Here is a 15,138-nt window from a genome sequence, read left to right as displayed (position 1 = left end):
TAAGACTCCGGTGGTTAAATCAGTATCTTCTGAAGAGATATCATAGGTGTGGTTGAGAAATAGATAAATTTAATTTAATAGATTTTTTTTTTACTATAATTTCCCCTTCCTGCCCAGTAGGTGGCGATATGCACGGAGAATGTATATCGCCAAAGACAAAAGAAGAAGAATGTGAAAGTGAAAGTGGAGATTGATAGTATAAAAGGACTTAAGTGTTGATCTGTTTCTCACACACACCTATCATATCAATTTTGAAGATATACATTTAACCTCTGGAGTCTTATGGATTACTTTTATGCAGCCTTCATGTGCATTTGGAGCTTCAAATTTTTGGTCACCATTTACTTTTTCTAAATTATTCTAAAAATCTGCATTTGTGTTCAGCAGAAGAAAGAAAGTCATACACATATGGGATGGCATGAGGTAAAGTAAAAGAGAATTTTCATTTTTGCGTGAACTATCCCTTTAATATGGTTGTTAAAATGTTTGGTAACACTTTACATTAAGGCTGTATTTGTTAGTTAACATGAACTAACAACGAACAGTACATTTACAGCACTTATTAACCTTGGCTAATGTTAACTTCAACATATACTAATACGTTCTCATAATTAGAACTTCTATATGTTTACACAATAAATGCATTGTGAAATGCAATAGACGAACAATGCACAATAATATTTTTAACACAGATTAAAAAATGCTGTAATAATGTTATTTATTGTAAGTTCATGATACCTAATGCATTTTCAAATTTTAACAGATAGAACCTTTTTGTAAAATGTTACCAACTTTTTAAAGTTACAGTTTTCTTTTTCCGATGTAGCCTTCATTTTAATCAAAGTTTCCTTTTTTTTTTTTTTTTTTTACGAGAATAGCAAATAAATAAATAATAAAAAGTTGGTTTTTAAATGGTGACTATTTAAAAACTAATCTGGTGAGTGTATCGTGTCCTGTATAAACTCCTGTAGGCTAACGGTACAGGTTGCATGAATGGCTTGTTCCTCTACTGAAGGAATTTAAATGTTGAAGGGGTGGGATAGGCGCTTCTGTGGAGTTAACGGGAGTCAGACTACACGTGAAGAGAGGGGTTGACATTGGGAGGTTGAAAGTGGAGAGAGACAGTGAGGCTTCTGCGTCTCAGACTCTCGTCAGGGAACATCAAACTTGATCAACCCGAATATGTCTTTGACTCTTTCAATGGCATTCATTTAATGAAGCGTAATACATCAGTTCTGGATACCGTGAGGAAACATAATGCAAAAGCTCCGCGCGCCACCAGATCTCGGAGCTGTTTTTCTTTGAAGAATGTTATTTTTCGTGTCTCCGCTGTTATTGAACACGAATTATGCATTTTGTGCGAACAGTCGCTTGTAATGTGCATCAGCTCCCAGGAATAATAGCGACTTGACGAATTGACCTGGTGTCAGAGGGAAACACTGGATGAATAAAGTCACCTTTTCAATCGATCAGTAGCCTGTAGTTTGTCCCGTCACTTTTATTTGCAGTCATAAAGGAATTGAAAACGTTTTGCTGAAAAACAGATGGGCCAAGCATCTTCACACAATAATATGCACGTGCAGTGGAATTAATAAAGAGCTAATTTAGGATAATAAGCACAGAGAGTTTGGAAACTTCACAATGAGGCTGAAATCATCGAAGTTAGGTTACCTGTAAGTAGGCTACAACTAATTTGTCTATAGCTATACTGAGTTATTTTTAAACAACAATTCCTTAACTAACTTGTGTTTTGTATTGCAGGTGCCTTCAATTCATGACTCTATGTTTTTATACGCAGGTAAGTTTTCTGCATCTTTTCTCATGTAATCGTGTGCACTGGGTTGGTTATACAGTATGTCATACGAATATTTTCCAGTCAAGCATCAGCAGGACACACTGAAACCGCTCAAACTTTTACACAGACGAATCCTGTGATGTTATATGCGTGCAGTAAATGTGTTATAACCGTGAAAACAACTCATTATTAATAGAGTCACTGGCAAATTGTCAAACATCTTGAAAAGACGTAAAACCCTAGCATTAAAGGTAATGGCTCTAACATGTGGACACAGCGCATGGCTGACTTACAAAAGAGGATCATTATGGGAAAGGGCCCAGAGAGACAAAGGTGAAAGATCAGCGTTGGTAAAAAAAAAAAAAATGACCTCTCATTGGCATGTCATCTAGAGTGCCAAATGTCTTGTGTCTTCACTTCATTAGAACAACCACATATATGGAATCCTTCAAAAAGTATAATCTGAGATGAGAAACATTGAAGATGTACCACATTTATTGTCCTTTAGTGCAGTCCATAAAAATGTTATATGTATGTCATAGCAGACTATCAGAACATGGTTCTTTTTCTCATTATTTACTGTTTCCCATGTCACATTTTACAGATGACGATGCAGTCCATCTCTGTGCCCAATTTTAAACACCACGTAACGGAGCAGAGTCGTCTGTCAGACAGGACGAGTCGAAGGTTAACAAGGACTTATCAGCTCTACAGCCGGACCAGTGGTAAACATGTTCAAGTCCTGGGCAACAAGAGAGTCAATGCTAATGGCGAAGATGGAGATATACATGGCAAGTCACAAATTTTGCTAAGGGTATTACTTTTGGTTTCTTTAAAGATTATACAGTAAATGTCATTGCCAAACAGTAATCTAAATATTTGGAAATGGATTCTATATTATTGAGAGTGTGGGAATCTCAAGAGAAACCTGCTATGTTTCTGGAAAACGCATCAGTACTCATCTTACCTCTGCCGTCTTAACATTTCCCGAATAGCTTTCCACATAATAAAGAGTTGTAGGATTGAAATATGACATGCAATTTTCTAACCATTTCTAACAGAATTATTTAACGTCTGTCATGTCTTCCAAAACAAATATGTTTAATCCAGCATTTCCTACAGTATGTTATGTGTGGAAGAAGATGATCTAAAGTTTCTATGGGTTTAAGAATCATTTTGTCCAAAAGAGAGTTATTTGCTCCAAAATTGAAAATTACATGTATATTTTTTTTTCTCTGCTAAAGAGAAGATGGACATATGATACATAGTATGCCTTAGTGCTGTAAATAGTCAATGAAAAATGCTGATCTCCTTTTTTATTTGAACTCAATGTCATTTTTAAAGCTATACAGTAAGACACCTGTTTTAAGAGAGACTTAGCAAGTTTACTTCTTCTCCAAACAAAACAGTGGTTAGAATCCCGTCCGCTGGGAGTGAATTCCTGTCACCGAAGTATTTTGGTGTGTCTACATCTTTCCACTCGTGCAGTCCATCCACTTTGCCCACTTTTTTGGAGGGTCATTTTATGAGGAATTTTCATAGTTTTACAACTCAATGTATGAGTCAGTTTTATGAAGAGAGGTGAGGTCAGCGTCATCAGTTTATACCCTTCTTTGTTTCTCTTACTCTTACTTATCTGGCCTAACACACACATGCACACAAATGCACATCATGCAAAAAATTATTTTGTGGTGAATAAATGTAGCAGAAAAGATTAAGTACTTTCTACATTGAATGAGTTTAAGCGTGAACTAGAAAACAAAGTAAATTCAACATTTGTATTCAATTCAAACATGTAAAAAAGAATGCTCTAGCTTATAAGTATTATTTATGATTGTTTGTTATCTTTACAATGCGTAATCATGTACCATTCCTAAAATAGAAATCCATGTCATATTTATTTGTTAATTTGAGTACATTTCACAGGTAAATTAAATGAGTACATTTTACTTAAATCTTCGAAGGTGGTGTTCCCAGCATGCACCAGGCTTGAATGATTAATGAGCTTGCATGGTTTGACTGTTTGCAAGTTTATTTATAAAAATGTTATTGTTGATTTTGTTGTTAAGTTTAGGAACTTCATATTTTTTTTAAGTCTGAAGTTCATTTTCTACTCAAAATTACCTGTTCATAATCAAAAGGATTATCTGTTGATTGTTACCATCATCATGTTTTATGCACCAAGTGATGAGGTCTGCGTGCGCAGCTCTGGATATTGTTTCTATCAACATTAAAGCAAGGTGATGTTGTCTAACAAACTACGTAGCATGCATTAAGCATCCTGTAGAAGGCATTCATGTGTCATGTGCTACATGACTAAGTGCGTTAAAAAAAGCATTGAGAAGTTAGTACACTTTTAAAAACATGGCTTAATTCAGTGTTACATTACTTAAGTATAATGTACAAACAAAGAGTGAGTAAAATTTACTTGAAATAGAGTATTACAAAGTAAACTTCACTTGAGAAATTCCAATTAAAGCCACCAAGAATTTGTATGTGTACCCTTTACTTGAAAATATGGTCTGTAAAATTCACTACCAGTTAATGCATGGAAATTGTTTTCTAAGTTGTTGTTGTTTTTTTTTTTTTTAAGTAAACCCCACTCCAAATTTTTTTCACTGTCAATGTTGTCAATCTGTGTCACACTGCATAGATAAACCCAGATAGTCTTAGATTAAACAATTTTGCTTACCACCTGCATTATAATCCATTGTAAAATCTCAAAACTCCCTAATATACATCAGAAGTATCCTTTCTATGTACATATCACCATAAATTGATGTGGAATAGTAACAGCTATTGTAACAATTTAACTTTATACAGCTAAACTTGTTGTGGAAACTGACACGTTTGGAAGCCGGGTTCGAATCAGGGGAGCAAAAACAGGATACTACATTTGCATGAACAAGAAAGGCAAGCTTATTGGACGGGTGAGAGAACTTATCTTTTTTTCCCCATTAAATGTCTCTCTAACAAAGTTTAGCAATAAAACATCTAGTGTGTTCATGTATATTTTTGCAAGATTATATTTATTACATTGGCCTGAGTGGCACAATCATATCACAGGAAAAATCATCATGCCCTTTAAACAAAACTCATAAACCACTCAAGCTTAAATAGCAGATTTCTGAGTTTGTCATTTCAGTTGTCCGCTGCATGTCTCTTTTTGTTGCCAGAGGAAGGGCCGTGGAAGGGACTGCATATTCACAGAGATCGTTCTGGAAAATAACTATACGGCTTTGCAGAACGCCAAGTACAAAGGCTGGTATATGGCCTTTACACGCAAGGGCCGACCCAGAAAAGCTACGCAGACCCAGCAGCACCAGCGAGAGGCCCACTTCATGAAACGTCTTCCTCGAGGACACCTGTTTACAGAACAGAAGACTTTCGATTTAATCCCGTATCCCCTTAACAAGAGGACTAAGCACCATCAGCGCACGAGCTTGAATTGAGAAAAGGGCAGCGATTCACATGCACTTAGACATGCAGTCAAACACTGCCGGAGCCCCCCTCATATCTTATACTGGAATGCTATCTTAATTTGAGTTTATCTAATCTATGTGCATCCAGAGTTATTGTACATCATGCCAAACTTTTCGAAAGAGTGGACCCATGATAGTTATAAAGATTAAGGAACCTGAGTAGACTCAGACCTGAGATGAATGACTGTACTAGGAACAGTGTGTTCTGGGACAATGCCAGTATAATGACTGAAGAGGCAGAACTGTTGACTGATTAGAGGGCAATGTGGGCCTTGTAATAATGAACAGCATATCTCTGGGAATGAAGCATGACAACAGAAATATACCAAAGTGGCAGCTACCTACTGATGATCACAAACACATGCAAATACACCCAGATTCCATGATGTTGAATGATATTATCAAGAAGCATCTTTATTGTTTGTACATTACTATATATTTTTATTGGAAGATTTGTAAGATTCTTAAAATATTTATTTTAGAGTGTGTATTAAATTCATGTAAAAGTACTGATTTAACAAGGTTTTTGTTCGTGCTCTTTCTTTACTTGTTAGCTATAAATCTAATGTACACTATGGAAACTTAGCATTTGTACTATAATTTATTAGCCTTTTTTACTCCTTTGAGATGGAATCCTACACTGTAGGCTATTTGGTTTGTTCTAAATTGCCTATAGAAAAAGTCAGTGATCATTAGGTGACAGGTTGAATTCAATCTCTCTCATAGATCACACTGTATGTGTGTGGGCACATCAAGAACATGAGGACAACAAGTGTGGGTTAAAGTTGAAGGCCTCCAGGAACACAAGTTGGCCAATTTGGGAGCCCACTTTCTTTCAGAGTCAGGGTTATTCACTTGACAACAGCAGCAGCCTGAGAGAAAACTCAAGGGCATGCTCTAGTCTATTCAAACAGTATACCTCCAGGACCATATAGCTGTTGTTATTTTTTTGGCCCAGCAGTCGAACTCCCAGAAAAAGAGCCCTGAGCCTCAGATAACTGTGAACCAATATCTGTGACAGGCCGCTCTGGATTGAATGTGCTCAGCAAGTGAGACTGGGACTTTGAATAGCTCGGGCCTTTCACTTTAGAAGAGATGAGGTCAACCCACCATTGCAGTCCCAAACAAAGGTTACCACCGTGTAGTTGCATTTCTGCAACCCGCGCACCGTAACCCTCTGATCAAATGCTCCCTTTGTAGGCGCTGTAGAAAAGAAACATGTTATACAATGGTGGACCTGAATAATAACACAAGGAGGGGTCAGCTATCAAAAAAGGAAGCCCAGTCACACAGAGAAGGGGTGAGGGTAGAGTGAGAGAAACCGAGAGAGAAAAAGATGAGGGGAGAGAAAACATTTGGGGGGTGTTATGGTTTGAGATGTGGGCGAGAGGGGCTAAAAGAGGGCAAATGGCTGGGAAGAGGCAAAGAGGGGCAGAGACGAATGAAAAGGGCCAAAAAAGAGTGTCTCTCTGTTGAGGCAGTTGAGCATGACCATTGAGGCCTCAGGATGGGGTGGGAGAAAGGGAAGAAGAGACACCAAACAAAAATCACCGTACTGAGCTCTTCACCCAGTCGCCTTTTCCCAGGACTTTTGATTCGTCAGTTGGCCCTTGGACTGGCTCCACGTGCAGGGCCATGTTTCAGTAATCTATAAAAGCATTTGATTGACCTACTAAAAACAGTTTAAATCAGTGCTTAGTTCTGTTCATCTCAAAAGACCTTAGCCTGGCTAAGACTGCATGCATCTCTCAAAAAAGTAGACCCAATGTCTGTATTTTAAAAAGGAGAAATGTTTTTGTGTCCGCGTATTGACAACAAATTTACATAGGTACAAAGGAATCTATTTAAATAAATGATCACAATGTCAATATGAATGTTTTAATCATCTTCAGTTTTTTCCACCCAATGTGCCGAAGTCCAGACAAGCGCCACCATGCGGCAAATGTTCATTCTACAAAAATAGTATGTGCTTTACCTTTGACGTCACATCTCTCTTGATTTCCAGCTATCCAGATTTGCAAAGGTGTTAGTGAAAGAATGCTACTTTGGTCTAAGCACACTTAAGAGTTATTGTTAGGATTAGGGTTTGGAATAGGGTTAGTAGTATATTATATATATAATTACTACTCAGATGTTTCTAGAAAAAAAATCAGACGAGCTGTGCCCTTCACATCACATCCATTCAAAGAAGTAAGTGAAAGAATGTAGTTGCGAAGGTGGGTACATGCACAACTGTAGTTCCAGACACTGGGGGCAGCTCAGAAATCAGAAAGCATTTAAAAAGTTTTACTTCTAAAGAAATGAATAGTAATTTTGAAACATTTGTATAAAATCATGAACATTCATGTAAGATGAAGAGTTCAGTCATATCAGTAACCTTATAATAGCTCTTTTATTCTACATGGAGCAGGGGCGCCTCAAGGGGGCAGCCATGTTAGCATCACATGACCAGCTGAATTCTACTCACTTAAAGCTACACTATTTAACTTGTGGCCCTCTAGCGTTAAAAAATAAAACTGCATGTTTCTTACGGAAGGACATTGTTTTGGTAATGACGTAAGTCGCGCTTCGGCTCTGCTCCTCTGTGTGGATGAATGTGGTTCGAGGCATCGGTATACACATGGATACAGGAAATCTTATCAGAGCGAATGGAAAAATAAATAACGAAAGAAAGAAAAAGATGGATATCCGAAAACATGTCATCTGAGCAAATAAGTGCCATATCTTATGCTGTTGTTTTGACTTATTGGAAACATTGATGTTTTGAAATAAATGACCTTACAAAAGTTTGGCAATGTTCGTTAGCATTAGACATAATGATTGCTAGTCTGATAAGGTCAAACGTTGTAAAGTTTTTATAACTGCTTGATATTCTGGCCAGACAGACCACGGTAGTAACTAATTTATAGATTGTCATTGTTACCAACCAGTGGTCAACATCATTTCAAGACTCACATATCCTTGGCAAGCCTAGGACTAAAGGATTTATTTATATAAATTATTGCCGTTATAAAGAAAAATACACACGTGTGCTAGCAAGTGAAAAGTTCTGCACCGATTACAGTATAATTATTGTATTTCACTACACACACACAGATGTGTGTTTGTGTGTGTGATTACACAGCTATACATAAACCATATCAATAAAATATCATACCTGTTGAGTAAGAAAAAAGCCATCTTTGGGTCACTTTTAAATCCTTTCAGATCTCTGAGTTGTCGCCACCTCTGAAAAGCAAAGCCGATGTTGATTCAGGTTTTATTACGGACTCTGTCGCTTTCCCTTTTTGCTTGTAGACTCTGCTCTGTTTGGGGTTTCTTTGTTTTTACAAAGTGATTCCCTGGAGGTTTGCCGTTTTGAATGATCCATGGTCAATTTTTCTGGTTCGTTGTGACAACAAACTTTCAGCTTCAGCTACTCCAACACGCACACTACAGTAGCCAGAGCTTATTTTCTCTGTGTACGGATATGATGTGACACGCACGGGCGAATGACATATGTATGCAATTTCCCGCGAAATCCGTCCCGACAGCTCTAAAATATTAATTATTATTATAGGTTTATCAAAGTGTATTTATGGTTTGGAAGATGGATTTTTGTTGCACTCTCTCATTAATAACATTTTGTTGTTTTTTAACAAAAAAAGTGACATAGTGTGGCTTTAATCAAAGTAACTGCCCTGTTATTGGACACTTAGTGTTGCCACAGTGTACTGTGTTACCGGTTTTACTATTTGAATTTAGAAATGTCTTTGGTTTGAGTTTTTCGTTTTTAAAATAAATTAATTACATTTTCTATGCAAAAACACTAAAGCAAGAATATTCACCGATCCCTCATATATATATATATATATATATATATATATATATATATATATATATATATATATAATTTTTTAATAAAAATATTGTGAATAAATTGTGAAAAATATTGTGAAAGATTAGTTTCCAAAGACATGTTGCCCTTCACAACTGTTGAAAAGCCATCTTTCTAAAAGTTGAACAACACAATTTTAATTGCACTTAAATTTTTTCAGTTTCATTTGAATTTTTAGTGAAAATCAACAAAAAATAAATTTTAAAGTTTGAAATCAAGCTGCCTTGCGTTATTGTGTAGGCTATTGCTTGACAAAAATGACCCCATAGTACCACCTAGCGTCCAACCAGCGGTAATACCGGTGTTAGTCGGTTTGAACGTGAACACCGCACCGGTGTGAAAATTATGATACTGTGGCAAGTCTAATGGACACTTTCATTCATGGATTAAATTTATCGTGTTTTACTGTGCTTAGTGAATTTCTACAATGGCACTGGTAACTGAAAACTACTATGTTTGAATAATGCAGCATCCAGGCCACTAGGTCTCAGTGTGAGACACTTTGACATACTTCAAAAAAATACTGAATCCACCTTTAAACGATTTTAGAAGACAAAACATTCAACTTCCTGCCACCGATTTTTCCATGAGATCTGTCTGAAAATACAATACAAAAAAAGTCCTTTTTTAAAGCATCTGAAATCAATAACTCCCTCCAAAACAGGCGACATCTCTTTAAAAGCAGCGACACTAACAACAGAACATGCTTGTAGAGGTCAAGTCCAGTATGGATTAACCATTGTTGTATCCCCTCTGAGATATAGATGACAGTCAGCAACTGCCAGAAGTCCAGACCACTGGTCACCAGTCTGTCAGAAGAGCCAGGAACAGGGACTAGAGGAAATAGCCGTTAACCATAGACAACATATTCTTTCTATATATGAAATTTCGGAATAATTTCTCTCAAACCTTAGGCCAACAATCTCTCCGGGGCATTTAGCACTGGTTGAATCTGGAATCTCATATTGCTGTGAACTGGAGCGTACCATCTTCGGGCAGTGCGAAAAGGGGTGAAGACTAGCCAGGATTTGTTCTGCTCCTAGAAGGTTCCAATGATGTGTGCAGATGTTTGGACCGCAGGACTGCTTGTCAACACATGGGTGTAAAGATGCACTATGGTTTCCGTCTCTCTGTGGTCAATATGAGGCTGTTATGATGAGAGCTTAGCACACTGCAAAAGCTGCTGATTCAGTTGAACAGTCAACATGTTTTCAATCATTTTGACAGTTCATATCAATGGCTTGTTCCAAAGCCAGAAATTAGGTGGTATTCTAAGGTGGTATATCATGCCATATTGCACATGGAAATTGTCCAAACTTTTTCAGTCATGTATTAAAACTGGAAGCTAGCCATACAAGCTTATGTTTAGTCACCGTTGTTAAAAATCCAATCTTCCTTATTTTCCAGCTGCCACTCTAAAATATTTAATTATTGTCTGCAATATCAACCCTGAACTTAGGCTGGTGATATCCAGGTCAGAAAACGTCCTCCTTGGAGGCTATTATACACAATAGTGAGAATGACTTGTGGTTTAATGCCGGTTTTTTGCTTACACTCTCTTACACTCATCATATTGTTGTCTTTCCCTTAAAACCAACAAAGAGTTTATGTTTGTAGTATTCTAATTACAGTACAGAGTACTACTGTGGTCCGGACCAAACATCTTCCATAAACCAATACAGATAAAGCGAAGGAACCCAGATGAATGCAACAATTACAACAATTAGATGCAAAAGTTGTCCATTTGTGAATATGAACCTTTAAACAGGAGGTTGGTGTGCTAATAAGCAGGAAGTAATATGGCAGGGTTGGGAGGGTTACTTCTGAAATGTATTCCACTACAGATTACAGAATACATGCTGTAAAATGTCATTTGTAACGTATTCTGTTAGATTACTCAAGGTCAGTAACGTATTCTAAATACTTTGGATTACTTCTTCAGCACTGGTAGATTTTTTCACTTGTTTTGACTATAAAAACTCTGCCAGTACAGTAAGACAAAATACACATGTTAAAAATACATTCTCTGAAAAACCTAAACATCTTTTGCAGTGTTGTTTCTAAAACAAGATCAATCTAATTGATCTTGTTTTAAGGATTTTTAGATATTTTTACAGGAAAACAATACAAAAATTATTATCAAGAATACGATTTTTGCCCTAATATCAAAGGTCTTACTAGAAAAAAGAAATTATGATCCAATGTGAATTTTCTTGATAAAAAAGTATGATCGTGCCTAGTAACGTGCATGTAAATGGCTAGAAATAGTATTTTAGCTTAGCATAAAGCTGACAATTTACACAAGGTTTATTTCTATTTCTTCTGCTCCAAACTTACTTCTCTGTCTGCTCGTATGAATGTAACACATCATAAGAAAGTGTTTCACCACTGTTCAAACGCTCTTTGGATCGCATCATTTATATGTATAAATGTTTCCCATCTGAAAGCACTAAATATGAAATGAAACAAATGACAATAAAATGCAAAGTAATCTCTTCAGTAATCAAAATACTTTTTGAATGTAACTGTATTCTAAATACCAATGATTTAACTTGTAACTGTAGTGGAATACAGTTACTTATATTTTGTATTTTAAATACGTAATCCCGTTACATGTATTTCTTACTCCCCAACCCTGAATATGTGTTTATGTTGTAATAAGCAAAATAATTTCCTATTTCTCTATCTGTTTTGAAATAAGAAAGAAATAAAACCATGAACCATGATTTCTACTATGATTTGCTAAAGTAGAGGCAGATGGTATTTGGGGGAAGGGTCTAGAGAGCATTTTATTGGACAAATATTTGAAAATGTCCATGAGTGCAAGATAAGCCATCAATATTTTTGCTCCATCTTCCCGGAAGAGAAATAGTTTGCATTTAAATGTGTATATCTGCTAAAAGATAATTTTGTCAACTTCTAGGAATACACTACCATGGCCTCAAAGTTCACAGACAAGGACAAAAATCCACAAAATTCCAATTTCTTTAGTTAAAATGAGAATAAAGAGCAGTATTCTCTTGGCATTAGCATTAAAAATTTGACATTTCTGAATAAAAAACAAACGTACAAACTTTTTATAGTCATTTTTATATTTTATTTCAATGAAATTAATGATCCAACTCTGAGAGCAATATTAGGAACATAATTAGCAGAACAGAAAAAAATATATATACTGTATATTTACACTCAGTCACGCTTCTGAATAACAGCTGCAAAGACACTCAATGGGCTGCCAGAGAATCTCAACTGAAGTCAGGACCAACAATAGAGAGGAGTAATTTAAAGTGGGTTGCTTGGATGCACAGGACTGACAGAAACATGCCAACGTAAGACACTGAACCAAATTGAACGTGAAGAACCGCATGCAGACAAATACAATTAGTGCACATCCACCGCAGTTCACTGAGTTTTACAGTCAATATCTCCTTCATTTGTCCCCTTCAGTTTCTTCAGTTCCCCGACCAGCTCCTGTTCCAGTGTTAAAATCTCTTTGGGCTTCTTGTACTACAACAAAAAACAAGAAATATTCATATAAAATCCATGGCTGGATGAAAAAGCTGAGTACTGGAGCAGATGACAGATGTGAGAGCAGTTCAGTTCAACCCTCTCCACTTAGGTGAACCAATAAAAAGAGACGGCACAGTTGCCCTTTTGATGATCTGAGACCAGATTTGTGAGTTCACAGTGAGGATTACAGTTGTGGCAATCTAGTCCCGGATCTGCGCAAAAGGGAATGTTCCTCTACGTGGTGTGGAAAAATCTGTGAATACATACCTTACTGTACAGAAAGAGCTTCGAGAGAAAGTGATTAAGTGAGACTCGCGGTGAGAATTGTTCACTCACGCTGACGATTAAAGTGTTGTTGGCGTGGGTAAAGCTCAAGGCCGTGCTCTCCAGAGGCAGCTGGCAACGGTCGAGATCTGGAATACTGAACTTCTTATAGTACCTGGGAAATTACATGAACATGAGAATGTGTCTCATGGCCAGTCATCAATCTTCCATCCAGATCAACAGTGCCACCTGTAGGGTTACTGCAGGGCTATGGTAACTAAAAGTTCATCAGCCACTGTATGGCTCAAAACCAAAAACAAAGACTATTGCATTGGATTTTCTCAAATTTTAAGGTTAGGATTTGAATGTTCAGAAAGGAAAGCAAATAAGCAACTTAAAGAGACACCAAATGACCCCTAAAATACTCAGTTGGGAGCCTTGAATCAGCACTAGATGGTTTAGAAACATTTAAAGTCTCCCAGTTTAAATACATTTTAAAGGACTCACTTTTTGTTTGAGGTCTGGATGACACAACATCTTTCCATCGGCTCTACTGACACACTGTATATTTCAGTAGGGTAAGAAATATTACGGATCCTCCACTGGTAACTGGTTTTAGTGTCCTTGCGCATAAACAGTGGCTGCAAGCATAAAAAACATTTAAATAACAAAACATGTGGCCTAACACACCAGTGTAAACAGATTTAGTTTATTACCTCTATAAAGGTCATAAAGTCAGCTTACATTTGAACTGTTTTCTTTTATTAAATCAGTGGTAACAGGGTTTGGGCTTATATCGCCTACTTCCAATGTCCACTGCCCCTGACCTCCAATAGCGGTTTTACATTGCCAATTACGCACTGCAGAAAGACACAATAATTACTAAACATTGAGATCATGAGCTAATCAATTAGGCTAGATAAATCCAGAAGAATTGCACTTACAGACAAGTTCATCTGTTTTCAGATCATACTCCTCAGCCATCTCATTTCCATCCTCAAACAGATAATGTACTTTCATTTTACCTATTGAAAAAAAAAAAAAAAAGCATATGTACTAATTTATACAGGTGTCTGTCTTTTTATACTAACTTTGTCTTGTACTAAACACTATTGAAACAATTATTTTTTCATGACTGATATTTTATGCTGCAAAGTTGCAGCCACTATTACCTAACAGCAAATTCACACTTGGGTCATTCCAACAATGCGGTGCCTTTTCGGCTTTGAAAAGTAAAAATAAAATAAACAAATAACATAATTTTATAAAAATCTTTATGCTTCATACTTAACCTATCATATCGCATTTGAATATATAGATTTAACCACTGGAGTCTTATGGATTACTTTTATGCTGCCTTTATGTGCTTTTTGGAGTTTCAAAGATCTGGTCACCATTCACTTGCATTATTTGGACCTACAGAGCTGAGATATTCTTCTAAAATAGAAAATATATTTTTGTTTGTTTTCAGCAGAAGAAAGTCATACATATCTGGAATGGCATGAGGGTGAGTAAATAAAGATAGAATTGTCATTTTTGTGTGAATTGTCCCTTTAAAGGTACTGTGCCCTTCATGACATAACAGGATGGACAATAATTCAAGGGACACACAAACATCCTCCACAGTCATTGTTAAAATGACACATTTACTACAAATTAATACATTTTAGAGCCAGAATTAAATATTAAACACTTATAAATCTGATGCTTTAACACTAGTTTTAGTCAAAACTTTTTAACGTGCTGCCCTGTGGACACGGGGACATGACACTAGTAGTACAATAAATTAAAAAATAATTTTAAATTTGACTTTCAGGCCCATCGCAATGTGTAACATTGTTCTTTTTAACAAAACTATTAAAACTGAAATCTGTTGAAATTAAACACTAATACACAATTACTTAAACTGGGGACATAAAGGCACCGAGCTCTGTTTTATATAGCCATAATATAGCCACATTAGCAGGATTATCAGCATGAATATACATACAAAATACTAATATATATATATATATATATATATATATATATATATATATATATATATATATATATATATATATATATATATACTCACCATCAGATATTAAGGCAGTTTTTTTGGCTTTCCTCAGAGTATCTGCCCAGCGTTGAACAGCCATGCTTTACTCCGCTCTTTCATTTCCTCAAACAACACCACGCTGTTACCAAGGCAACTGTCACTTCTCAAA

General features: G+C 36.3%; 2 protein-coding genes across 2 annotated transcripts; one reads left to right on the top strand and one right to left on the bottom strand.

The window, feature by feature from the left end:
- Positions 1-1,117: 1,117 nt before the first annotated feature.
- LOC127443986 (fibroblast growth factor 8b-like) lies at positions 1,118-5,790 on the top strand. Its single transcript, XM_051703103.1, has 5 exons — positions 1,118-1,673; positions 1,762-1,798; positions 2,400-2,586; positions 4,619-4,725; positions 4,972-5,790. The coding sequence occupies exons 1-5, from the start codon at positions 1,642-1,644 to the stop codon at positions 5,245-5,247; spliced, it is 639 nt and encodes a 212-aa protein (XP_051559063.1). The 5' UTR covers positions 1,118-1,641; the 3' UTR covers positions 5,248-5,790.
- A 6,445-nt stretch (positions 5,791-12,235) lies between these two features.
- Positions 12,236-15,133, bottom strand: LOC127443819 (protein DPCD-like). Its single transcript, XM_051702763.1, has 6 exons — positions 15,006-15,133; positions 13,873-13,953; positions 13,673-13,788; positions 13,436-13,569; positions 13,001-13,103; positions 12,236-12,661 (listed from the first exon to the last, which is right to left on the bottom strand). Exons 1-6 carry the CDS (start codon positions 15,067-15,069, stop codon positions 12,557-12,559), a joined length of 603 nt encoding a protein of 200 aa, XP_051558723.1. The 5' UTR covers positions 15,070-15,133; the 3' UTR covers positions 12,236-12,556.
- Positions 15,134-15,138: the final 5 nt, after the last annotated feature.

Source organism: Myxocyprinus asiaticus, chromosome 7 (assembly GCF_019703515.2).
Source record: "Myxocyprinus asiaticus isolate MX2 ecotype Aquarium Trade chromosome 7, UBuf_Myxa_2, whole genome shotgun sequence".
In the NCBI taxonomy this organism is placed as follows: domain Eukaryota; kingdom Metazoa; phylum Chordata; class Actinopteri; order Cypriniformes; family Catostomidae; genus Myxocyprinus; species Myxocyprinus asiaticus.
This window is presented reverse-complemented; position numbering and strand designations above follow the sequence as displayed.